Source organism: Leucopleurus acutus, assembly GCF_964270905.1.
Source record: "Leucopleurus acutus genome assembly, chromosome: 9".
NCBI classification, from domain to species: Eukaryota; Metazoa; Chordata; class Mammalia; order Artiodactyla; family Delphinidae; genus Leucopleurus; species Leucopleurus acutus.
In genome coordinates, this window is record NC_139144.1 from 23,949,620 (window position 1) to 23,975,332 (window position 25,713).

General features: G+C 36.8%; 1 protein-coding gene across 4 annotated transcripts in view; it reads left to right on the forward strand.

Annotated features, from left to right (window-relative positions):
* The window catches only part of PHTF2 (putative homeodomain transcription factor 2), a 111,479-nt gene that overhangs the window by 45,233 nt on the left and 40,533 nt on the right, over positions 1–25,713 (forward strand). For 3 of the 4 annotated variants that reach the window (XM_082846753.1, XM_082846756.1, XM_082846754.1), the window contains exons 3-7: positions 12,076–12,132; positions 19,004–19,073; positions 19,643–19,801; positions 23,681–23,846; positions 24,765–24,929. In XM_082846753.1, coding sequence (XP_082702879.1) covers positions 12,076–12,132; positions 19,004–19,073; positions 19,643–19,801; positions 23,681–23,846; positions 24,765–24,929 — 617 coding nt within the window. The remainder of the gene's footprint in view (positions 1–12,075; positions 12,133–19,003; positions 19,074–19,642; positions 19,802–23,680; positions 23,847–24,764; positions 24,930–25,713) is intronic. The other variant, XM_082846755.1, reaches the window with a different exon arrangement.

Genomic DNA, 25,713 nt, shown 5'->3' on the forward strand with positions numbered 1-25,713 from the left:
TATACTTGCTTTTTAATCTTTAGGTCACAGATTACAGCTGCTAATTAAAGATGGGGGCTTGACACTTGGGGGCTGTTGAGGACCCCTGATATTACACTGTATCACTAGCTCTAAGGGTTAATCTTTTTAATCTCTTGAGGACTTAAAGGGAATACCAAGAGAGCATTCAGGAGAGGTAGTCCATGGCTGCTTCCTTCTGCCATATGGCTAGCCCCTACTGGTTGCTACAGAGGCCAAAGAGCTGATGAGGGCCTTCTCTCCTTGGCTTCTTCCAGAACTTGGAGTTCTCCCAGTTCTACCACAGAGCTGTTTGCCAGGTTCCCTTCCTTCCATTCCCTCCCTTTCCTGTGTGAATCAGTTGAATTCATTCATCACCGCCTAATGCAACTTAAGTTACCCGTCTGCGGCAAGAGTCCTGTATGAAATGTTGTTGTTTTCTTGGGCACTTCAAATATTTTAGCATTTTGCCTCTTTAACTCATTTTTTCCCTTGATATTCTAGGACGTAGGTATCTGTCTGCCCTTTTGTAGTACTAGAATTTCTGACAGTTTTGTTATTAAAATTTCTGTTATATAACTCATAGGAAAAGCCTTATTTATTTTTATAATGAGACAAATTGACTTTGAGAAGTGGCAGTTGCTTTCGTAATGACTTGCCCCCTCTATCACAGTACTTTTCCATGAGAAAATGTATTCAAAACCACCTAGCCCAGTACCTAATATGTGATGCTACTCAGATGATATTAGCTTCCATTTCCTCTTGATTTTTTTAATGATGTTTCAATCATAGTTTAAAAGTAATACATGTCTATAATACGAAAAGTGGAAAATGCAGGTGAGTATAATAAAGTCACACAATTACCCTACTGTTAACATTGTGAATTTTCCCCAACAAAATTAGGATTATATTGTATTTAGGTTTTTATTTACTGTTTTCATGTAAAGGTACTTTCCCATGTCACTAAATACCCTTTTAAAACATAATTTTAAAGAGTATAATATTGTTATATAAATATGCCATAATTTATTTATTAAACCCTTCTCTTATTTACATATAGCGTTCATGTCATTGAACTAATAATCTCTTTAATAGCTTTATAGATAGAGATTTTTGAGTAAACAGAGAGGAACATTTTCAGGCTTTTGAGACATCAGTCCTTGTATATGTAACCAGTCTCCCATCTCAGCTGCCATACCATCCCATTCAAGCTCTTTATTCTAGACCTTCTTTGTCTTTCTTGGGCTCTGACACCCCACATGAGCATATCCTCCAAGTGGATGACCTCCTCGCCCTGCTGCTCTGGGTCACTCCCGCATGTGGTCACCCTACTTATCCTGCTTAGGCTGTGATTCCCCTAACCCCACAAGGTCCCCCTCTACACTCCACTTTGGCTGATACCCTGCCCTTGTCACCCCTATGTGTCAGACTATCTGACACCCTGCTTTGGGTCCCCCATGACTCTGCCCCCTCTAATGGCTGTAGTACTGAATTGTTCGGGAGAAGCAGGGAGAGAGAAAGGAAGCTGTACGGTTTGAAGACATACTGAAGGGCCTTGCCAAGTGCATAGCATCATGCTTGGCATATTGTAGGTGTTTGGTGGCAAGGTGTGTGTGTGTGTGTGTTTGTGTATCTAATTCTTCCCCTCCTGATCCTGGACTGTTGAGCCTTGGTGGTGAAAGAGAAAATACAAACATAACTCAGCTGACTCCCAGCTGACTGCTTCTAATACCAACTCAGCTGCATTTGCTCTTCCTGGAATCCCTACTCTAAGTCACTCTAGTTGGTACTGTATTCTGTCTCCCCGAGTGGTTGTTTCTTACCTTCTTTATTGTCACCCATCTCCCAAACTCCCCAGCTTCCATATCTCAGCTAATGACTTTGCCTACTATTTAAATGAGATTAAGATTATTTGACATGAATATGTTTAGCTACATAACGACTTCAAAATGTTTCAGTATTTTTAGCTCTCTTTACCTTCTTTCTTGAAACTCTTTCCTTGTTTGCTATTTATTATATATACTATATTGCTTTTATATACATAAATATATATAATGCTTTAATTATCAAATATATTAATATAGTATATAGTCTCTTCCTACCTAATTTTTCTAAGTCTTCTTACCTAACTTTGATACTTCTCCCCTCCAGTTGCATCTTTATCCTTCTTAACATTTTGTTCTTATTACGTTATTCTATTTCCCTAGATTATCAAATTGACCACATAATATCAAAACACATAGTTTATGCTGCTGAGTTCCAAATTTTTTACCTTCCCAACTCTCTGAATTCAGACATAATTCCTAGCTGTCTTAGAGCTCCAACAGCTTTTCTCAAACCTGTTTTTTTATTCCATGTCATGATTAATGATCCCCATGAAGCTCCAGGTACTTAAGCCAGAAATGGTCATCTTTATCTCTTTCCCACGTCCCCATATCCAGTAAGTTTCCTATTCTTGTACATTTTACCTCACAAATACTGCTCATTTTCAGACCAACTCTTGCTGGTGTATAGTGCAATAGTCCTTATTTCATTCTGCTTTGAATTATAACTAACTGAATATTTTTTCTTTGGATTTACAATTTCTTAGAAGCAGATTCTACCATGATCATCTGTCTTTGTTGAATTAAAGAATACTCCTCTTTTTTTCTAAACTTGAATCAGTGTTTTACTATATCATTAACTGGCTTTCCTTAGGTGATAGGAACTTGGTCATGATTCATGATTTGATTATATGTATGTGGCCTGTAAAACACTCTTCTTAGGGTTAATGCAGGGAAGAGTGTGGTTTTAGATGATGCTTAGCCTGACACAATCTGTGGGAAGAGATTAAATGGCCTTAGCTGTTATTACTTTTAATGAATGGAATCTTCGCTAATTAACAAGATTTTGGTATCTGAGGATGTGTTTTCAAACTTTGATGTTTTGATCCAAATGCCAGAGGCCAGCTAGATATATAGTATTTTAAAATGGATTGAATTCCAGAAATCTGTTTTCTTCCTTTAAAAATTATATTCTCCACCCAAAAAGATCTTAATCTTTAAAAAGTTTTTTTTATTTGCCTTCTACTTAAGCAGCTTTGCTTTTCTGTAGTAATACTTTTGGTTATGATATGATTCTGCTAATAATTGATAGCAGAAGAAATAAATGACAGTTGAAGCAAAGAGATTGCAAAGAAACCTCTTTGCTTATAATTATTCATATTTTTTCCATGACTTACACTTCTTTCCCCAGTTAGGATACAGGTATCCCTGGCTTTTTGAAAATTTGTTTCACACCACTTTGCTTTTACAAAAAGCCTACGTTGGTACCTGTTTTTGCTACCAGAAAAAAATCCAAAGAGGATTTTTGCTTTTATGAAAAAAGGTGAAAAGTGAAAATAGCCTTCAGCGTTCGTTTTGCAGTGAGTGAGCTGTTCAAGTGGCAGCATGCACCCCAAGCAGCAAGAGTGGCACCGCCAATCTCCTTCCCTAGGAACTACATGAAGCATCCCAGCTGCCATATCTTTGAACTGTATCTTTGATCATCTGTGATTTATCTTGATTTATTTTGTGCATCTGTTAGCAAGATGTGTCTTAAGGTAACTGATGCTTCACTTTACGCCATTTTGGCCTACAAACAGTTTCATAGGAATGCTCTACTTTCAGATAGTGGGAGAAACTGTATTTTAACTTTGAATACTTACCCATTTTAGGTCCTTCCCTTCCCCCAATAACTAGAATTATAGGGCAATATTTTAATTATTGGATTAGAAGGCTTCTATGGTTTGGCTTCTCATATGTTTTTTAGAGTTCTAAGAAAAGACTGATTCAGAAGAGCTAAAGATTTGGTAAGATAATTTGGTAGTTGTTATACATTCAAAAGAGTTACTAGCTCTTGCCATGTCTTCAGACCATACTTTTTTTTTTAAATAAATTTATTTATTTTTATTTTTGGCTGCATTGGGTCTTTGTTGCTGCACTCAGGCTTTCTCTAGTTGCGGTGAGCAGGGGATACTCTTTGTTGTCTTCTATGGCTTCTATGGCTTCTCATAGCGGCGGCTTCTCTTGTTGCAGAGCACGGGCTCTAGGCGCGCGGGCTTCAGTAGTTGTGGCATGCAGCCTCGGTAGTTGTGGCGCACGGGCTTAGTTGCTCCGTGGCATGTGGGATCTTCCCAGACCAGGACTCGAACCCATGTCTCCTGCATTGGCAGGCAGATTCTTAACCACTGCGCCACCAGGGAAGCCCCAGACCATACCTTTTTGTCTGACATCATCATCATTCATAGTTTATATTGTGTAATGAAATGATTCAACTTCCTTATTTGATCCTCATCATTAAAGTTACCTGAGTGTCTGACTATTATAGGAATGTTTGTGTGTGTGTGTGCGTGTGTAATGGAGAATCAGAAACATTGGACAATATGTTGATTAAAATAGGACATTGTGGGGCTTCCCTGGTGGTGCAGTGGTTGAGAGTCCGCCTGCCGATGCAGGGGATGCGGGTTCATGCCCGATCCGGGAAGATGCTGCATGCTGCGGAGCGGCTAGGCCCTTGAGCCATGGCCGCTGAGCCTGTGTGTCCGGAGCCTGTGCTCCGCAACGGGAGAGGCCACAATAGTGAGAGGCCCGCGTACCGTGAAAAAAAAAAAAAATAGGACATTATGTAAAAGCGAGAGAATAGGATAGGAGAGCTATTCAAGATACGTAGTAGGTTAGAAACAAGGCTTTACATAGGAGCAGTTATAAGGACTCAGATATTCCTAGGCATTCAACAGCCAAATTTGTTTGAGAGGCAGTAGTTATGAGCAAAAAACAGTGAAAACCTGTTTGACATTCAAAGCGTTGAGAGCTTTACTTTGAAATTAAAAGTTTAAAAAAGTCAACCTCAATGTACATCGACAGATGAATGGATAAAGAAGATGTGGTGTATATTTACACAATGGGATATTACTCAGCCATAAAAAAAGAATGAAATAATGCCATTTGCAGCAACATGGGTGGACCTAGAGATTATCATATTAAATGAAGTCAGACAAAGACAAATATCATATGATATCACTTATATGTAGAATCTAAAACGATACAAATGAACTTATTTATAAAACAGAAATAGACTCACTGACATAGAAAATAAATGGTTACCAAAGGGGAAGGGGGGGGCGGGATAAATTAGGAGGTTGGGATTAACATATACACACTCTATATAAAGTAGACACACAGCAGGGACCTACTGTATAGCACAGGGAACTATATTCAATATCTTGTAATAACATAATGGAAAAGAATCTTAAAAAGAATATATGTGTGTGTGTATGTATGTGTGCATATATGTGTGTGTATAATATATGTGTGTGTGTATGTATGTGTGTATATGTGTGTATAATATGTGTGTGTATAATATATGTGTATAAATAACTGAATCACTTTTCTGTATACCTGAATCTAACACATCATTGTAAATTAACCATACCTCAATTAAAAAATGGTTATAAAAATAAATTTTAAAAAGTTTTAAAAGGTCAAAAGAATTAGTTTCTACTACTTCTGGGAAGAGATTTTTCTGAAAACTAATCAGTAATCCTAATGATTTTAAATAGCCCTAATTGTTTCTTCAGAATGTTTTAGTAATATGAACAGAAGTACTGTATAATTTCAGCATGTCCACCATGACAACGTAATTTTTTGGATTATAGATATGTTTCATTGGTGATCCGTATTCTCAGATCTACTATTTTGTTCAGTAACTTTAATTTTGTTAGTTTGCTCAACCCCTCAGTCTTTGTTTCTTATCATACTTGTAGATAGATCATTGTGAGAGTGAAAAACCATATAGTTTAGTTGTCTGGGCAAATGAGATTTTGGGTGTTGACAGCTCTGGTTTCATTAATAAACTGTAAGTAATTCTAAAAACCTATTATACTGGTTATAATTAAGAAAAGGACACTTATCCTTACACCGCTATTTTTGCTTTCTTCTTGGTACCTTCTGCCCAGATATTTCTAGATACACCTTTTTTTTTTTTGCGGTACGCGGGCCTCTCACCGCTGTGGCCTCTCTCGTTGCGGAGCACAGGCTCCGGACGCGCAGGCTCAGTGGCCATGGCTCACGGGCCGAGCCGCTCCGCGGCATGTGGGATGTTCCCGGACCGGGGCACGAACCCGTGTTCCCTGCATCGGCAGGCGGACTCTCAACCACTGCGCCACCAGGGAAGCCCAGCCTTCTAACTACACTTTTGGTTCTACTTTAGTAGCACTGAATCTTTTCTCTCCCCATACTGGTACATAAAGAAATAATCTATAGCCATCCAACTCATCATTAGTGAGTATAAATGTTGTCATAAATTAATTTAAATATAGTTAACTTCATCAATTTAGAAATGAGGTAATTGAGGCCTGGAACTGTTGAGGTTTGCCAAGAAAGGAAAGAACTAACATTTACAGAGCACTGACTATATACCAGACACTGTCATTTCATATTTCAGTTCTGTGAAGTATGTTCTGTTATCCCCATTTTACAGAATCTCAGAGGTCAAGAAACTTGCCCAAGACCATAAGACTATTCAGTTCTCTTGCACAGTCTAGGGTCTTTTCCACTTCTGTCAGCAAACATTAAGAGCTGTTCAACTAAGCCAATGGAGAAAACAAAGGATTAAGAAACCAACACGCTAAATATAACAAAGGGTATTTTCTGATTGACAACTTTTATTTTTATAAAAAGACTCAAAGATAAAAATTAATTATCCTGGGTTGTACTGGTATTAAATCACTATTAAAATGTGGGACCATCACAGATATAAAAGCAACATTACCTTTGCTTATGTTTGTGAGAATTAATAGCCTGCTTTTCAGAGTTTCTGAAATGAGATTCCAAAAAATGAAACTGAGCATGGAAATAGTAGGACAAATTAGGGCTTTAACATATAGTATTATGCATGTCTATTCATTAGTTAAAGAACTAAGTGTTTAAAATATGCATGCACATCTGGGCCTCAGTTTGCCCTGCTTATATTTATTCGTGAACTCTAAATCTCTTATTTAAGCACTTAATCTAATTAACTATTGGTAACTACCTCTTTGAAGCTACACCTTCTCTTTAGCCTCTTGACATCTGAACCACAGCTCTTCTGAATGTGATGACCTAAGTAGTAATCAGATCACCCAAGAGTAGCTTTTTAAATTGTTTTTCAGAGATACTTCTTTTCTAGGACCATAAGTGATACATGTTTCGCACTTCACCATCTAATTACCTGGGTTTTAATATTTGTATTCTTGATACCTTCATTTTCGTTACAATTTTTTTTTTCCTTAGAAGTCAGAGCTGACTCCGGCAGACACCTAGACAAAGACAATCTTTTTCTCTACCTACCAGTTCTCTCCTCTCATCCCTCTCTCTCTCTCCATCCCTGACTGCCCCTCCCTCGTTCCCCTCTCTTTGTCCCACCCCTCTTTTTCCCCTTCCCCATTTTGTTTGTCTCAGTATATAGAAGGTACAAAATGAGAATGATGATAGGTGGAGGTAGATAATTCCTTGTGAAGTTAATATTCATTGACAGAAACATATTAATTTCTTAGATAACTAATTCAAATTACTTTGCAGTTCATCAGACCTGGGTTAGAATCCTGCTTTATAAAAATAGTATTTATCCATTGTAGGGAGAAAAAGTGATATAGGATCAGTGAATATAAAGCAGAAAGTAAAAGAGCTGTCCTCACTATTAATGGCTTTCATGTATCCTTCTAAAATGTCTGCTATCTATATTTACATACATACTTACTGTAGCATATTAGCTACATCCACTTGCCTTTTATAAGTAGGTCTTCAGTAGGTCAGAAGGCATCTATTTAATAGTTCAATTTTAATCCACTTGATATTACTAAGTTATAGTATCTCAATTTCTTTTCTAATTTTTTTCTTAAAAAAATTTTTTTTTTACCACTTTCAGGACACTGGTCCCTCAGATATTTTCTGTTTGTATTTTTTTTAACCAATTTTAACATTTGCATCTTATGGCTTCGATCTTAGAAGTGGAAGTAATTGAAGTGTTATGTTCAGAATAATTAGGAATTAAAGCCTGTGAAAAGAAAATTTAGAATTATCCTTGCTGTCATTATGGGGAGTAGTGTAAGTGATCCATATAGGATTGCCAGACCTGTTGTTGAAGATACAGCATGAATCTGTAGAGGGCAGTGTTTGGTCTTCTGGGACCAGGTGAGAAAAGCTGACTGTAGATCAACTCTGGTTGGGTAACAGTACGCCTGAGGCTTAAGGTGTTCAGGGCATCTGTGGGAGTAATAACCAGAGCATTGATAAACTTTGCTTACTATAACCAGGCACCAGAAAATGAACTTTACTTTCTTAACATGTATAAAACAGTTCGCTGCACATCAAATGTAAATCAGGATTTCAGAGTCCTCTCTGGTACGCGGGCCTCTCACTGTTGTGGCCTCTCCCGTTGCGGAGCGCAGGCTCAGTGCCCATGGCTCATGGGCCCAGCCGCTCCGCAGCATGTGGGATCTTCCCGGACCGGGGCGCAAACCCGTGTCCCCTGCATTGGCAGGCGGACTCTCAACCACTGCGCCACCAGGAAAGCCCCAGAGTCCTCTCTTATAATACAATAGAAACAATGTTTTTCCCTCCTTGAAACACATTGTCACGTGAAGAATATGGTTGAAAATTCATATAACTTCTCATACATTAATTACCTAGGTGTTTCTATCTACCAACAAAACATTGTTTGCATATATATCCTTTTGTTCCCATAGAATGTTAGGCACTTTTCTAAACACCCAAACAGTGGAGGCATTTTGTGGGTCAGGAAAGAGCAGTTAGGAGGTAGCTGAAATTTGAAAGTGGCCAAAATATTACATAATATTTTTTCCCAATTAAAGAACATATTATCTGATTAAAATTCCTGTTCTGTTAGACAAATGTTACTACTGAGCTTCCTTTAATCTTTTGTATGACATTAAAAAAATAATGTAGTTATTTTCTTCCTGATTTTTCACAGAAAACTATATTTGAACTTGGCCTTGTTATTTAATTTTTTTGTAGAAGAAATACAAAAAAGAAACAGCTATCAAGTTTAGGTGATTTAGTCAAGTCTGCCAAGTATGTGTATGTCCGAAGTAGTATAGAACCTTTGGAAAACTTGTCAAGTTGTTTGTTTTTTAATTTTTTTTTTTAACACAGCCTGCAAATTATTCTTGATCCATGACCTTAAGTCTTGGGAAGATGGTTCTTCTCCTCTTCAGTCTGTTTCACTTCTTTTCTTGCTCAGTTATGATTGACCATAAGATTATGTTCCTTTCAAGGGAAAAGCTTGACCCCAGCTGCAGATGTTCTAATCTTCTATCTTGCCAGATTTCAGAGTGGAAGAAAGTGAGGCTTTAGGTCAGAAAAGAGCCTTCCCTTCTGAATTCCTTCCCTGTCCCTTCTAGTATCCTGCCACCACTCTGATTTCATGATGCCGCTGAGGTACTACACACATATCCCAAGAAGCAATTTTCAGAGACAATTCAGTCTGAATTCATATGTGAGGGTAGTTTGTTAATGGCATATGCATCACTAAGCAGAACCCTGAACATCTCCTGAAGCACCTGTGGTTAGCTTTAAAGGCACCCTCACAGTTTTCTTCAGTAAGGAAGTCAATTTGCGTATGTAACTAAAGGGTCCATTCTGGTAGTATTTTAAAAACAAAGTCTGCTGCAAAGGAGAACTGATGTTTCCACTTTTTGAGACATTTAATTGCTTGTAATTGAAAATGACACTTACCTGGTTAAAAAAAAAAATTAAGATCCCACAAGGTATTCTATTATAGTAAAAGTGGTCCTTCCTCTCACGTATCAAATCTTTGAAGAAAAGTTGATTAGCCAGTAAAACAAGCCATCATTTTCCTTTTTATATCCTTTTTATAGGAATATTCCCCATCACCATTCTGCTGTTTGCAAGAACCTCAGCCTTCAAAAAACTTTTCTACTTCTAGTCACTGCTTCACTGCAAGGTTTATTAGACTTTCTATACCTTTTTAAAAACCTGGAGCTCTTCAGTACCATGCTGTGGTTGTACTGGCATGCTTTCCTGACTTGGTCTGTTGCACATGCATTATTTTATTTTCCCTGACTTTAGGACTGTGCGGTATATATTTCCATGTCCATATTCTTGAGTCATCTTGAAATAAAAACACAGTTCTTGGACTTTCCTGGCGGGCCAGTGGTTAAGACTCCACGCTTCCATAGCAGGGAGCACAGGTTCGATCCCAGATTGGGGAACTAGGATCCCACATGCTGTACAGTGTGACCAATAAATTAATTAATTAATTAATTAAAAAAAAACACAGTTCTTTTAAAAGAGAACCTAGTACAATTGTTTTGTATGTGAAAACAAAATACTGCCAAAATAATTATTAAACACATTGGTACCTATTCTTTATTAGTTTTGATTATTGTTTCACTGAAGAGTATGCAGTGCATTGAAATAGTTACACATTTAAAAATTAACTTTTAATTGAATCAAGCCAAGTCATTCTGAATTATCAAGTTAGAGCAGAATTACTCCTCTGGAATCTGTGTTCCCATACTTCTTTTCTGATTTTAAGGAATATGATTGAGGGGCAGTTAGTCACCGCAGGTCAGCTCTGCCATTAGGTCTAACCATTTGGTTATTGCTTACCTAGGACTTATTAATCGTGCTTTATAGAGACTGATGGCAGCTTTGGTTAAGTATAAGTCAGTTGTTCAGTCTATGTGGCTTGGTCTAGGTGTTATAAGATTTTAATTTGCAGGGTATTATTATATCATAAAGTGATTTTTAAAATAAGAAAGGAGTCACAGGAATGTGATGAAAAAGAACAGTATTTAAAGGAGCAGAGAAATTAGAATGAATAAGGTAATATGTAGGAGAGATAATAGAAATGACGGGCTGTTATGGAACATCTCCAGATCCACACTGGGTGTCTGGGTGTTGCTCTCTCTTTGCTAGAAAATGTACAAACACATGTACATCCTTAAAAAGTCTTTATAACAAGTCACACCTTTGAAAAATGATTTAATCATTTTTTAGCTCCTTTATATCTATATTTAAACCCTTCTCATATTCTCAATTTCTCATTTCTTGAAATGAGATTTAAAAAATAACATGTAGCTAAGAGGACTTCTGGGTAGAAAGGTTTTGTGAGTCAGAAAATATTTTCCTGAACTTACTCATATCTTTGCCTATCTCTTGTCTCTGTCTCCAGTCTCTACATTGTAATTATCTGAAGTAACTTTAATGTATCAGGATTCTAATTTTCAATTAATGCTAATAATGAAGACTCTCAGTTTAAACTATAGGCTGTTGACCCACTTTAGTATCCTATTGGATATAGGAAATTAAGTGGAAACTGGAGACAATAGGAGGTAACAAAGAAGAACTTGGTTAGGAACAGTAAGAATGGTTTGTTCATCCTGCCCAGATGAAGGTATATTTCAGAGACCTTCCCAGCATCTAAGAGTAATAGGCACAGAAGGTACAAAGAATTCTACTTCTTGATGCTTTTCCCTGTGTCTTCAATTGCTTTCCTGACTATATTTTTCAATTTAAACCTTCATCTAATTGGTAATTGTCTACCTGCTTATGAATTTTTACTTCTGTAGAATATTGATATTTTTTTCTTTAAAAATAACTCCATAAAGAATTAATCACTTGGGAATTTTTTCTTGAATGTACCAGGGCTGTAGCAATTATGTTTATTCAAAATAAAAATTCCCTAGGGTCACTGCCCTAGGCTTTTAAACTTTAGTAGTGTATCAGAATAATCTAGAGGGTTTTTTACAAACATTGTTGAGTATCACATCCCTATTTCTGATTGAGTAATTCTGGGCTGAAACCAGAGAGTTGCCATTTCTATCAAGTTTCAAGAAGATGCTAAAACTGCTGGTCCTGCAAGCATACTTTGAGAACCACTGCCATACAGTATTGATCACAGAAGTCTGAGACAGAGCTGGATCTAATCTGCGCTGAATAAACATGAAGTTGCTTGTAATTCAACAGAGTTATACCTGTTGGATGGGTTCCAACAATGATCATTTAATGTAGTATTATTTTTAATTTATTTTCATAGATTGGAGCATATGATCAACAAATATGGGAAAAATCTGTTGAACAAAGAGAAATCAAGGTAACAAGTTTATTTCATTTTGTATATTCTATAAATTGATTATTAACCAGTTTATTTAATATCTTTCTGTCGACCTTTAAAGGTACAAATTAATATTACTTATGCTATCCAAACTTTTAAATAAAGAGGTAAACTCTTTTATGAGGGCATATTCATGTGTCTTCACCTCTGATGATTTTTCTCTTTTTGCTCTTTAGCATCTTTCTGTTCTTTTAAAATTTAATTTCTAATGATTATTTTTTGTCAGCTCTTTTCCCCTTTCACTTGTCACCTTATACTTCTAGTTTGCTTTTCCTCCCTTTTGATGCTGTCATTGCTCTGTACAGTTTATTAAACTGGTAAGTGTTTCAGGATTTTTCCCGCCTGAGTGATCCTGTGCAAACGCTGCTCTGTTTAATTGAGATCTGCTTTTTGGTGCTACTAACAGAATGACTTGGACGCAAATAGAGTCGCTGAAAAGTTGGTCATTTTTTGAAAGAATTTAGGAAAGTAAAGCATTAATTGAAATGTTTTCGTAGTTCATAGTTTCTTCTTGGACATGTAATCATTTAATGCTGATAAGACATTCTCATAGGCTACCTTGCTAACATGGAAACTATTTTTTAACTAAATTTGTTCTGTTTCTCAGCAGTCACACCTTTTCAGTAATAAGATTTATATTTTTCATTTGCATAGATGATACTAATCAGTGTGTTCCTGCACGAGCTAAACTTAATATTGGCCCAGAGAATGTTACTTTAGTTGCTTGACAGTTTATATTTTGTGCAGAAAGGTTTATATTAGATTGAAAACCAGTGTCTATAGTTACTTAAAAATTTCAGTGTTTAGACAACTTAATCATCTATAATGAAGAGGAAGATTCTTTGCCATTTGTTAATTTTAATCTTTGAACTATTTACATGAAGAATTAATACAGTTAACAAAGTTGCAGTGAGCACCACCTACTATGTCTTAAGTATAGGATTAAATCATGGGGACAGAAAGATAAAATAGATTATAATGTTTTAGATGAGATACATAATTACAAATGAGATCAGTTCAATTAAGAGAGGGATGTGGGGCTTCCCTGGTGGCGCAGTGGTTGAGAGTCCGCCTGCCGATGCAGGGGACACGGGTTCGTGCCCCGGTCCGGGAGGATCCCACATGCCGCGGAGTGGGTGGGCCCGTAAGCCATGGCCGCGGAGCCTGCGCGTCCGGAGCCTGTGCTCCGAAGCGGGAGAGGCCACAGCGGTGAGAGGCCTGCGTACTGCAAAAAAAAAAAAAAAAAAAGAGAGAGAGAGAGAGGGATGTGTAGTTCTCTCTTGGGATTCAAAGTGGGGAAGCAGCCCTGGGGAGGTTAGGAAAGATTTCACAGAGGCAGTGACTCATGAGCTGAGTTTGACAGACATTAGAATGAGGAAAACATTCCAGACAGAATGAAGACCATATGAAGATATACATGCCTGACTCAGAATCCTCAAGGAACTTGATGGCTAATAGGTTGGGTGGAGGAGGGCGATTAGAGTGATTAGGAGTAAATAAAACACGAAAGGATATGGAAGTCAGATCTTGAAGGGACTTAACTGCTTTACTCTAGAGTCTAGACATAATCTGGAAAACAATGGGAGAGACATTGAAGGATTTTAAGCAGAAGAAGTTACCTGATTAAATTTCTATTTCAACAACTTCACTAAGGCAGCACTAATAATGGTGGGAAATATTAGAAAAGGAGCAGATACAGAATTCTGTTTCAGAATTATCCAGGTGATACTTGGGAGAGAGACTGGGGAGTCCTCAATATGTAGAGTGTGTGTGTGTGTGTGTGTGTGTGTGTGTGTGTGTGTGTAAAACATTCTGTCTGGCATGTTTTCCTCATTCTCTCTAATGTCTGTCAAGCTCAGCTCATGAGTAACTTCCTCTGTGAAATCTTTCCTAACCTCCCCAGGGCTGCTTCCCCACTTTGCATCCCAATAGAGAACTATACATCCCTCTCTTAATTGAATTTATCTCATTTGTAATTATGTATTTCATCTACCCATATATATATGGGTATTTTATGTATTATACACATTATACAGATACAGCTATAGGAGTGAGTGGATTTACATTGAATGATGAGAGAAAAAGGCTGAGAACAGAACACTGGGAAACAACATTTAATGGATAGGTTAAAAAAAGAGATGTAAGTGGAGGAGGAAAGAGAAGTGAGAGACCCATGAGACAACGGTCTGAGACTACCACGAAGAGCTGGAAAAGTTAAACAAATAAAGGGCAGCAGAGAGGTCTAGTAAGATGCCTTGAAATATTTTATTTTCTTTGACAGTCTTTAACTTGTTGGACAGGGAGTGTTAAGTACCTTGAGGGATTGTGTTACCAGTTGGCACATTTGGATGTTTTTTGAAATTTAACCCCCTCCCCAAAATATAAATATATATATATATATATATATATATATACACACATATATATATATACTTTGTAATAGTACTTTGTAATAGTAGTTGAAGAACTAAAAACAGTATTAAAACTTACTTTTGGGCTTCCCTGGTGGTGCAGTGGTTGAGAGTCCGCCTGCCGATGCAGGGGACACGGGTTCATGCCCCGGTCCAGGAGGATCCCAGATGCCGCGGAGCTGCTGGGCCCGTGAGCCATGGCCACTGAGCCTGCGCGTCCGGAGCCTGTGCTCCGCAATGGGAGAGGCCACAACAGTGAGAGGCCCGCGTACCACAAAAAAACCCAACAACTTACTTTTGTTATTTTTAATTGTAAAGGTTAATTTGTTGACAAGCATAACATTTTTGTTAAACATTCTAGTGGAAGCAAATTATTTATAGTGTAAAATAATTTTGTATTTATTCTAAGGAAGGTAGAGAAGTGCGTAACTGTGGTGTATTAATGTTAATATTTGATTTAAAAGAACAAAAACACTGTACCTATTGCATAGAGAACACTAACAAATGTATTGAGTTTGTCCTTTTAGGTAATCGATTCTTTTATTATCTGTCAAAGCAGTGAGCGACAACTAAAGAAATCAAAGAAAGCCATGAAAATATATTTCTTGGAAATTTTTTTTACATTAAAGACCCTAGTTGATATTGCTAAAGTAAAGTCTTTTCTGAGTTGCAAGTGATGTTTTCTTAAACGTTTTAGAAATTATAACTGAAAACTGTAGTTTTCTGATCACCTTGACCCAAATTTAAAAGTAGATGTGGACTTTCCCTGTGTTTTAGTACGTACTAGAGTTGTAAAGCTTCAACAAAACAAACTATGTTATTTAAAGTCATGGTAAAGGAAAAAAGGGTTGGGAGAAATTAAACAGGATTTCCGGCAAGTGAAACTGATGGTTATGTCCTTTGATAGAGTCTACGTATTATAATAGTTCCATGCATGTGAAGTCTGGACCATTGACCAGAAGTATTTTCTAAACTTAAACAGAACTTGTAAGCTTTTTGGCTCAACATTATCTGTGTGCTTAGATATTTTGAAAAATTCAAAACTTCATACTATTTGTGTCGTTGCCCTTTAGGAATGTACTATAGGAGTGTAAGTGTATATTCAATAAAGAATATATTACTTGGATTCTTGGAGATTAATTGTATTCATAGTACTTGATAATTTTTATTTATTTATTTATTTTTTTTGCGGTACGCGGGCCTCTCACTGTTGGCCTCTCCCGTTGTGGAGCACAGGCTCCAGACGCGCAGGCTCAGCGGCCATGGCTCATGGGCCGAGCCGCTCCGCGGTATGTGGGATCTTCCCAGACTGGGGCACGAACCCATGTCCCCTGCATCGGCAGACGGACTCTCAACCACTGCGCCACCAGGGAAGCCCAGTACTTGATAATTTCTACTTTCTAGTTAAACCAGTAGTTTAAAAAATCTTTTTCTGAAACTAAGTTAGTTTTCCTTTTTTGTTTGTTCACTCACTTAAATTTCTTGAAGGTTCATAATTATATTTAGTACTAAAAGCTATGCTGTTTTGTGTGAACGTAGTTTAAACCAATTTAAAAATTGTCCAACTTAAAATATTTACTTAATTAAAATCACCTTTTATGAAGGCTGACACCTTGGTCCTAATATATTTTATTTTTGTGAATAAACTCACTAATGTTAGAAGATTTGTCAGTGAACTTTTTCTTTATCTTTCTTTAAACCTTTTACATATTCTGATAGGCTACCTTGAGGGGGAAGTTTTGTCGAAGTTGGCAGTTATGCTATGACTACAATGTAGCTCAAAATAAATGTTTTAATAAAACATAAAATAGGAAATGAACCACATATTAAAAAGGTCAAGTAGAATGAGCATGTTGAAAAACAACATAATTGCATAAATCAAAACAATTTACTGTTCCTTTTATAAGGGCTTTAAGTTTTTAAAACAATCTTGATGAAAATTCTAGGTATACAGCAGTAAATTAAGCTTCAGATTTGTTATAAACATTGGCAGTAAGGTTATTTTCGAAGTGCTAGAAAAATAATACATAAAAGACAGAAGTAAATTAAAATATGTTACTGTTTTCAAATTTGTTGGCATTAATAAAGGTAAAATATCATAATAAACTTGATGCCAAATTTGAATAGTGCTTGATTAATGAATTTTTATTTAAATATATTATTAGTATTGCCTTTCCAATTTGCAAAATATTGGGAATGATTTATAGTCTATCAGCCACTCTGTCATGACATTAAAATGGGAAATGAAGTACAGATAGAGTTGTTTCTTATTATTTGCAGTAGTTATGTTCTTTCAAGTCGCCATGAACACTGAATTAGTGAATATTGACTATTGCTCTTAGGAGAAATACAGAGTTAAGTTCCTGCAAGTCCCTAGTCACAACACTTTGGTCAACTGATCAATACATAACCTTGTTTTATGAGAACTTATTTAATATATGTTGTTGATCCATTAACATTGAACTCATGGCCAACAGCTCATGCCTGAATAGAGCTTACCTAACACATTTTCTCAGTGAGGCACGTCACAGCCTTCTTGTACGTAGGAACACTGGACCGCATGTCAACACTATCTAGGGGACCATTTTAAACCACAAAATTACCGACAAAATACAAAAAATGCAAAAGATTTGACATTAAATAGACTGTGAAAAGGAACTGAAACAGGAGAGATGAAACAAGAAGGCAGAGTGTTGCCTTGTTTGACCTCAGCTGGAAATGTGAACATTGAGTGACTCAAATTTTTTGCCACTCTTACTCTATGCATATCTGCAAATGACTGCAAAATCACAGCAAGTATTGATTTTAGGGACCAATAAATTTTAGTGAATAGGTGAATTTGCAAATATGGAATCTATGAATATGAGGATTGACTGTATATAAGATCATCATGGCTATGTCTTCAACCCTCACCCTTCTTTCTCTTTTGTTTTTGTATCTGGGTAGTTTGCAACTTCACATGGACAGACTATTTGAAGGAGTTCAGAGGTTAATTGCATCTTGATTTCAGGGTATATTTTTGGTTTAAACATCTCAGTTAATTCTCAGTTAATTCTGAGCTGAAATGCTGTCTTATTCTTTGTTTTAGGTAAAAGCAGTACTTGATCAAATTTTTAATTTAAGGGGTCATTGTTACTTGGATTAGGACTAAACAACCAGGTTACTTGGTTGATTGAATGAACAATAAGCAAATCATTGAAACACTGTGTCATCGCTCAGCACTTGCATTCCAAGGAGTTTCGCCTAAGCTCCTCCAATTCTTAACATCCTGGTCTTAAGTTATAAAGTGTAATTTAGGGCTTCCCGGGTGGCGCAGTGGTTGAGAGTCTGCCTGCCGATGCAGGGGACACGGGTTCATGCCCCGGTCCGGGAAGATCCCACATGCTGCAGAGTGGCTGGGCCCGTGAGCCATGGCCACTGAGCCTGCACGTCCGGATCCTGTGCTCTGCGACGGGAGAGGCCACAACAGTGAGAGGCCCGCGTATCACTAAATAAATAAATAAATAAAGTGTAATTTATTTTTTGATAGTTTTTTCATTGATTTTGATCTCTACCCCTACTCTAACTCTGTACACTGATGGCAGAAACTTAATCTTAGTGTTCAATAATTCCAAGTTGAAACTAATTCAATTCATGATTTCTGCCTTCTCCCTCCTCCTCCTATTGGGCATGGCATCTAAGTTATGAGGTGATAAGGTTGCATTGTGGTCTGGTTCGTGGTTGGCATGTGAAAATAGTGGCAACCGTGAGATGTGCATCATCCTCTCTGGGTCTCACCCCTACATGCTGGCATCTGCTAAGAAGTCTGCATCCCTGTCTGTTCTCAGCGCTGTGATCCACTGCTTTCTGCAGGAATGCCCCCAGCATCACACCTTAAGGGCCCTTGAGGGCCACTGCTCTCCTAGCCAGCTTCAACACTTTCCTGTGCAAAACTGGGGCACCACAGTCTCCTGGAGCGTCTCAGGCTGTAATCCAAATTGATTGGTAGCAGTAGTATTTGTTTTAGAATTATGCTTTTAGTAATAAATAGGCCTGACATGTTGCATATGTGCCTAAATTTATCCTTTGGGAAGGTAATAAAATTTATTATAATACTACAGTTGTGTTCCCTTTGTAACAAATATATGAAGTGTTAGTTTTTGTCCATTATATTACTTAAAGTTTTCCTTTTTAATTGAAATTTTTAAGCGTTGATTCTGGGTTTTAAAAATATATGTATATATAATGAATTTCAATACTACAGTTTTATTGAGTTTTAATTGACATATTAGTTTCAGGTGTAAACCATAATAATTCAATATTTTATACATTGAGAAATGATCCCCACAGTAAGTCTAGTTTAAATAATTGTCCCCATACATAGTTACAATTTTTGTTTCCTTGTGATGAGGACTTTAAAGATCTACTCTCTTATCAGTACTACTTTTAATATATTACAGGGGTTAAGGAATAAACCAAAGAAAACAGCACATGTGAAACCAGATCTCATAGATGTCGATCTTGTAAGAGGTGAGTCTTGAATAAACAAATGTTTAATGAAGTTAGAAATTGACCTTGAAGAAACAGAATTCAAAATGGGTTAGATATATATATTTGTAGAAATAGAAGCAATGTGAGTCTAAATGAAGTCAGAAATAGTATGAAAAAAAGAGAGGATGGAAGCATTTAAATACCACTGGCTAGTCTTTTCTCCCACTAAGAATCATTCCAAGAACTAATAAGTGTAAAAGAAAAGCAGCTCATATTTGCCTAGCAAACTATAAGGCTTGTTATAAAAATTAAAGTGGTAATTTTAATTCCTAACTGGAACTGACATTTGAACATTGTCTTGTATTTATAAAATATGTGGGAGAAATTTTGCTGTTATTCAGTTAAAAATGTTTTTTTTTCAAAGTACCTGAGTTAATATGATAACATGAATAATGTTTTTAAAAGTGTCTCCTATCCAAAATTGGACATTTCCCACTCATAGTACAAAATAAAATTTCATGTTTTATTGTTCTTCAAATGTTGAAATTTTTTCTTTAAGGAAATTAAAGAGTAATAAATGTTCTCTGTCATTTTGTTACTTTTCTCAGGGTCTGCATTTGCTAAGGCAAAACCTGAAAGTCCATGGACTTCTCTGACTAGAAAGGGAATTGTTCGCGTTGTATTTTTTCCCTTTTTCTTCCGGTGGTGGTTACAAGTAACATCAAAAGTCATCTTTTTCTGGCTTCTGGTCCTTTATCTTCTTCAAGGTATAATTGATAGAAATGCATTTTGCTTTTAACTTTCAGCGTATTTTGTTCTTAGGATTACTAAGGTTTTTTTATTTCTAACATATGCTAACTACTACTGAGTATGAAAATAAACATTTATTGTGATATTTCATTTAATAAGACACAACTAGTTTGGTATTTAACATTTTGGAGAAAACAAAGCAGTTATTTTCCAGAATAACTTTATGAAAATTTGAATCTGTGGATGGCTAAAGATAAATACAAATTGAGAGGATTTTTTAAAATTACAGTCTCTTCCAAATGCAGCCCAACATATACATACACACCAGTCATTTTTTTTTAAACATCTTTATTGGAGTATAATTGCTTTACAATGGTGTGTTAGTTTCTGCTGTATAACAAAGTGAATCAGATATACATATACATATATCCCCATTGCTCCTCCCTCTTGCGTCTCCTTCCCTCCCACCCTCCCTATCCCACCTCTCTAGGTGGTCACAGAGCACCAAGCTGATCTCCCTGTGCTATGTGGCTGCCTCCCACCAGCTATCGGTTTTACATTTGGTAGTGTATATATGTCCATGCCACTCTCTCACTTCATCTCAGCTTCCCCCTCCCCCTCCCCGTGTCCTCAAGTCCATTCTCTAGTAGGTCTGTGTCTTTATTCCCGTCCTGCCCCTAGGTTCTTCATGACCTTTTTTTTTTTTTGGATTCCATATATATGTGTTAGCATACAGTATTTGTTTTTCTCTTTTGGGCTTACTTCACTCTGTATGACAGACTCTAGGTCCATCCATCTCACTACAAATAACTCAATTTCGTTTCTTTTTATGGCTGAGTAATGTTCCATTGTATGTATGTGCCACATGTTTATCCATTCATCTGTCGATGGACACTTAGGTTGCTCCATGTCCTGGCGATTGTAAATAGAGCTGCAGTGAACATTGTGGTACGTGACTCTTTTTGAATTATGGTTTTCTCAGGGTATATGCCCAGTAGTGGGATTGCTGGGTCATATGGTAGTTCTATTTGTAGTTTTTTAAGGAACCTCCATACTGTTCTCCATAGTGGTTGTATCAATTTACATTCCCACCAACAGTGCAAGAGGGTTCCCTTCTCTCCACACCCTCTCCAGCATTTATTGTTTGTAGATTTTTTGATGATGGCCATTCTGACTGCACACCAGTCTTTTTTTTATGCAGCCTTGAAGTTCATTTTTCCTTTCTCAGCAGTGTTTTTGTTTTTCCTCTTAACCTTTGTATTCTGAGACTGTCCTCATTCTGTATTGAAATTCTACGTGCCATGTACTGTTCTAAGTGCATTTCACAGACACTCATTTAATACTCACAACAACCCAGTGAAGAATGGGTACTATTATTATGCCTAGCTTATAGACACAGGACCTGAAGGACCCAAGGGCCCAAAGCCACACAGTCACCAAGGGTAGCAGAGCCCAGGTCGAGCCCAGGCAGTCAGGCCTCGAGCCACATGCGTCACACCTCTGGGACTCTGCCTCCCATCACAGCAGCCTGCAGTGCAAAATGCCCAGCGCTCCTGAGCGCTTGCAGCCTAAAAGAAGAGGCCGCTCACATTCCATCGCTCTAACAAAGCAACGATTTTAGTTTGGTGGTACCCTTTCAGTCTCTTTAATGTCTTTTATTTTTTTAAAAAAAACACAATCATAATCCTGAATGATTATTTAAATATATTTTATCAACAAACGCTAAGTAAAAGATAATATCTTTTAAGTAAAGGAAAATACAATAAAAATGAAAGACTTCTATTTAGGTAAAGTTGTTTTTTTTAAGCCAGGGTATATCTTATATACATAAGAGGGAGTGAACTTATAGTTATCTTCTAAGGCTATCTAGTTTACCTAGAGGAGAACACTTTGTTCTAAAGTGGTCAGAAATTGCAATTGCTTATGAGAGTGATAATTAATCAATACCATTCATTGTAACCACTGTGCATTGTGCTTTTTTGATATTGTTGCTTTCTAGTATTTGAAGGCAGACAAGTTTGCAGTGTAACTAGTTCGCATACTTTGGCTGAAATTCACTTACTGGCTTGCCTAAATTAAATAAGGTTACGGTTAGGGAACACAGCTTAGATCAGGAATGAAAAAGAGGTATTTTCAATTCCAAACCGAAGTTTAACATTATTAGTGTGTATAAAGATTGAACACTGAACACTTTCCTAGCAAAGCTTAGTTTAAAAAGTGACCTGGGGACTTTCCTGGTGGTCCAATGGTTAAGACTCTGCACTCCCAATGCAGGGGGCCCGGGTTCGAACCCTGGTCAGGGAACTAGATGCCACATGCTGCAACTAAGAGCCTGCATGCCATAACAACAATGACAAAGAGCCTGGGTGCTGCAACTAAAAATCCCACATGCCGCAACTAAAGATCCTACATGCCGCAGCAAAGATCCCGTGTGCCGCAACTAAGACCAGGCGCAGCCTAAATAAATAAATATTAAAAGTAAAAAGTGACTTAACCTGTTCCAAGTTACGTAGCCAGTGACAAAGCTGTGATATGACCCTAATGACCCTCAGCAGTCTGCTAGTGCCTTTAGAAACCCCTGTGCTTCCACCTCCTTGCATGTTGAGTAGGGTATAGTGCTCTGAGTTATGTCCTCATTCTCTATCCCACCTTCATCTCCTGAAGGGTAGAAGAATCATTTGCAGTCAGACTGGGTTTATATAATTACTTACAGTTTTTCACTTCAGTCACATGCCTTTTAAGTATCTCAACTATGTATTCTCAGCTCCATCCCTACTTCTGGCTTCTGTCATGCCCTTAAGTCTTTTACCTTCTGTCCTGAATTACAAATCCAAACCAGCCTCTTAAGTTCTAAATTTTCCTAATTATCATTGCCTTCAAGATAAAAAGCCAAGTTTTCAGTCAGTCTCTTATTGAATTTCTCTCCAATTTTAACAGACTAAATTAGCTCTTTACTCTTTCTTAAACATTCTATACCTTTTTTTTGTAACCTATATGCTTTTGGGGTAACTCTCTTTGCCTGGGTAGCCCTTTTTTCCTTTTACGTACTTGGTCAACTCCTTATTCCCTCAGAGTTACATTAGCTCTGAGAGTTAGTCATCAGAATTCCTTCATAAACCTCCAGTTTAATTACATATCTTTCCTATCTATCATACTCTCTTAGTCTACTCAGGCTACTATAACAAAATACTACAGACTGCGGGACTTAAACAACAGAAATTTATTTTCTCACAGTTCTGGAGGTCCAAGATCAAGGTGCTGTCAGGATTGGTGTCTGTTGGAGGTTTCTTTTCCTGACTTGTAGACGGCCACCTTCTTGCCGTATCCTCACATGGCCTTTCTTTTGTGCATGAGCTGGGAGAGATTTCTGGTATCTCTTTCTCTTATAGGGACACTGGTCCTTTTGGATTAAGGCCCTACCCTTATGATTTCATTCAGCCTTTATTACATCATATAGGCCCTATCTGCTAAGATAGTCACATTGGGGGTCAGGACTTCAACATTTGGAATGGAGGTGGGGGGCACAATTCAGTCCATTACAGGTGTTTTAATTATTTTTTTATATGTCCCCCATTTCCTCTAAACTGAGGAGGGTGTCTGTGATCTTACCAAGAATGTCTTTAGATTTATGTGTCTAGTTTTCATTGAAGTATTAAGTTGTGTACTTTAGAGATCATGTTGGCTGTTACCCTGTTCTGAGAATTTATTTCTGAATGGCATGGTTAGCCAGGGGCAAACAATAAAATAGTCTGAAAGAGCTTGTCTGGAGTAACTTTTAGACTCATTTAAATTTAGAAAAATTATCTGGCAAAGAACAATGTTAGAGCAATTTTTAAAGTTTTGAGGAAGTGACTGTCAGATCTATAATTAAATGTATTTTCTTTCCCTTTTTATAGTTGCCGCAATAGTACTATTCTGTTCCGCTTCTAGCCCACATAGCATACCTCTGACGGAAGTGATTGGGCCGATATGGCTGATGCTGCTCCTGGGAACTGTGCACTGCCAGATTGTTTCAACGAGAACACCTAAACCTCCGCTAAGTACAGGAGGTAAAAGGAGAAGGTACTGTCTGTTTAAAAGTGATCTTTTTGTAGATTTTTGTAATTTGAATCCAAGCTTGTTCTTGACTTGAATAAAATGTTATCTTGTAAAGTTGCTTTTTAAAATAAAGCAGTGAGCTTCAGAATCAGCTACTGAATGATTTAGTTTCTGTTATTTGCTTCAGAGTCATTTTGAGACCCCATACCTGTTTTTGTTTTCTTTCTTGAAGCTCATTGCTGAGGCACTTAATATCAATGTAGGGAATACACATTAGCTGGCGTTGCTAATAATTCCCACTGTTTACAAAGTCTTGTACTTTGGCAAAAACAAAAGTCAGGGAAATTTTTCAGCTAAATTCCATTTATTAAATGTCATTTGAAGCTGTTTAATATTGCTCTTTGACTAAGTAAGCATAGCAAGTCTTACTGGCCACTTAGCACAATGGAGTTCTGTTTTAAGGGTCTTTGGGAGCAATTCCTCTTTTGAATATTGTTCCTAAGAGATTGTGACATTTGCAGTTTTGGGATATTGAGATTTAAGCCCTCTTTATTTTGAAAAAAAATAATACCTCATTAGATAAATAGCACTGCTGATCACACAGATTACAATTCTCTCCAATTTACATTTTCTTTTCTTCATCTGCCAGTAGGTGGCATTTAAATAGTGAAGGAATGCTTTTGTAAATATCTGTCCAATGCTGTCCTTACAACCTAATGTCCACTGACCTGTCAGTATGAGCAAGGAACAATACCTTAACATTTATAGAAATTGGCCTTGAATATATACTTAATATTTGGCATAACTTTTATCCAGCAATCTGAATTTTACTATGTATTAAAGTTCCTGTGTTTATGTTTAGCAAATTTTTAAATGTACTACCGAGAAAGTGGTTGTTAAAATTTTAAAGCTACCTTCCACTCTTAATCTCTTCTAATGAAGGAAATTAAGAAAAGCAGCCCATTTGGAAGTACATAGGGAAGGAGATGGTTCTAGTACCACAGATAACACACAGGAGGGAGCAGTTCAGAGCCACGGTACAAGCACCGCTTACAGCGTTGGCGCTGTCTTCAGAGATCTCTGGCATGCTGCTTTCTTTTTATCAGGGTTTGTATTTATTCAAGACTTCATATGGCATAGAAATGCACTATCCCTTTTCTGGCACTCCAGTCTCAGGTAATGAGTACTAATGACTTTAAATATGACAGCCCTATTATGGATTTTATTTTGATAAGTTATAATGCTATAGGTAATGAAAAAATAGAGACCATAAAAATTTACTTTGATATATATGTAAATACATCTATATGAGAATGAATATATACCATCAAAGTATATTCAGTTAGGATTTTTTGGTTTTAGTTTCTTTTGTGATTTCTCAAGCACTATTTTATTTCTATTAAATTGGGTATTTTATTTTTATCGGCACTATAGGTAAAATTGGCTTTATTAATATGGCATGTGAGTTGTATGACTTTTTTTAGCCTCAATTATCTAAAATAAAACATATAGATATTGTTATTCGAAAGAATAAAATATATACTATAATATGAAATTCTGTTTTTGTACTTTGGGTTTTTTGTTTAGTTTGTACCATAATATTTACCAAAACTGATGAAAGTTGCTAAGTTAATAAATCAAGAAAAGGGATACTGCAAGTAACTATTTACGGTCACTTTTGTTAACTTCTCTACTAATATCATTGTTTTATCAGTTTGTGATTGTGCTCGTATGATAAAGTTTATCATGCATTATACAATTTTAAGCAGTTGTATCGTGGCATATTCTTATTGATTGTAATTTGGGGGGAAATTTTCCCAAATTTTAATATTGATAGTTTGCAGTAATGTGGCATTAAGTTGATTCTCTGACTTTTTCATCCACTTAGTCT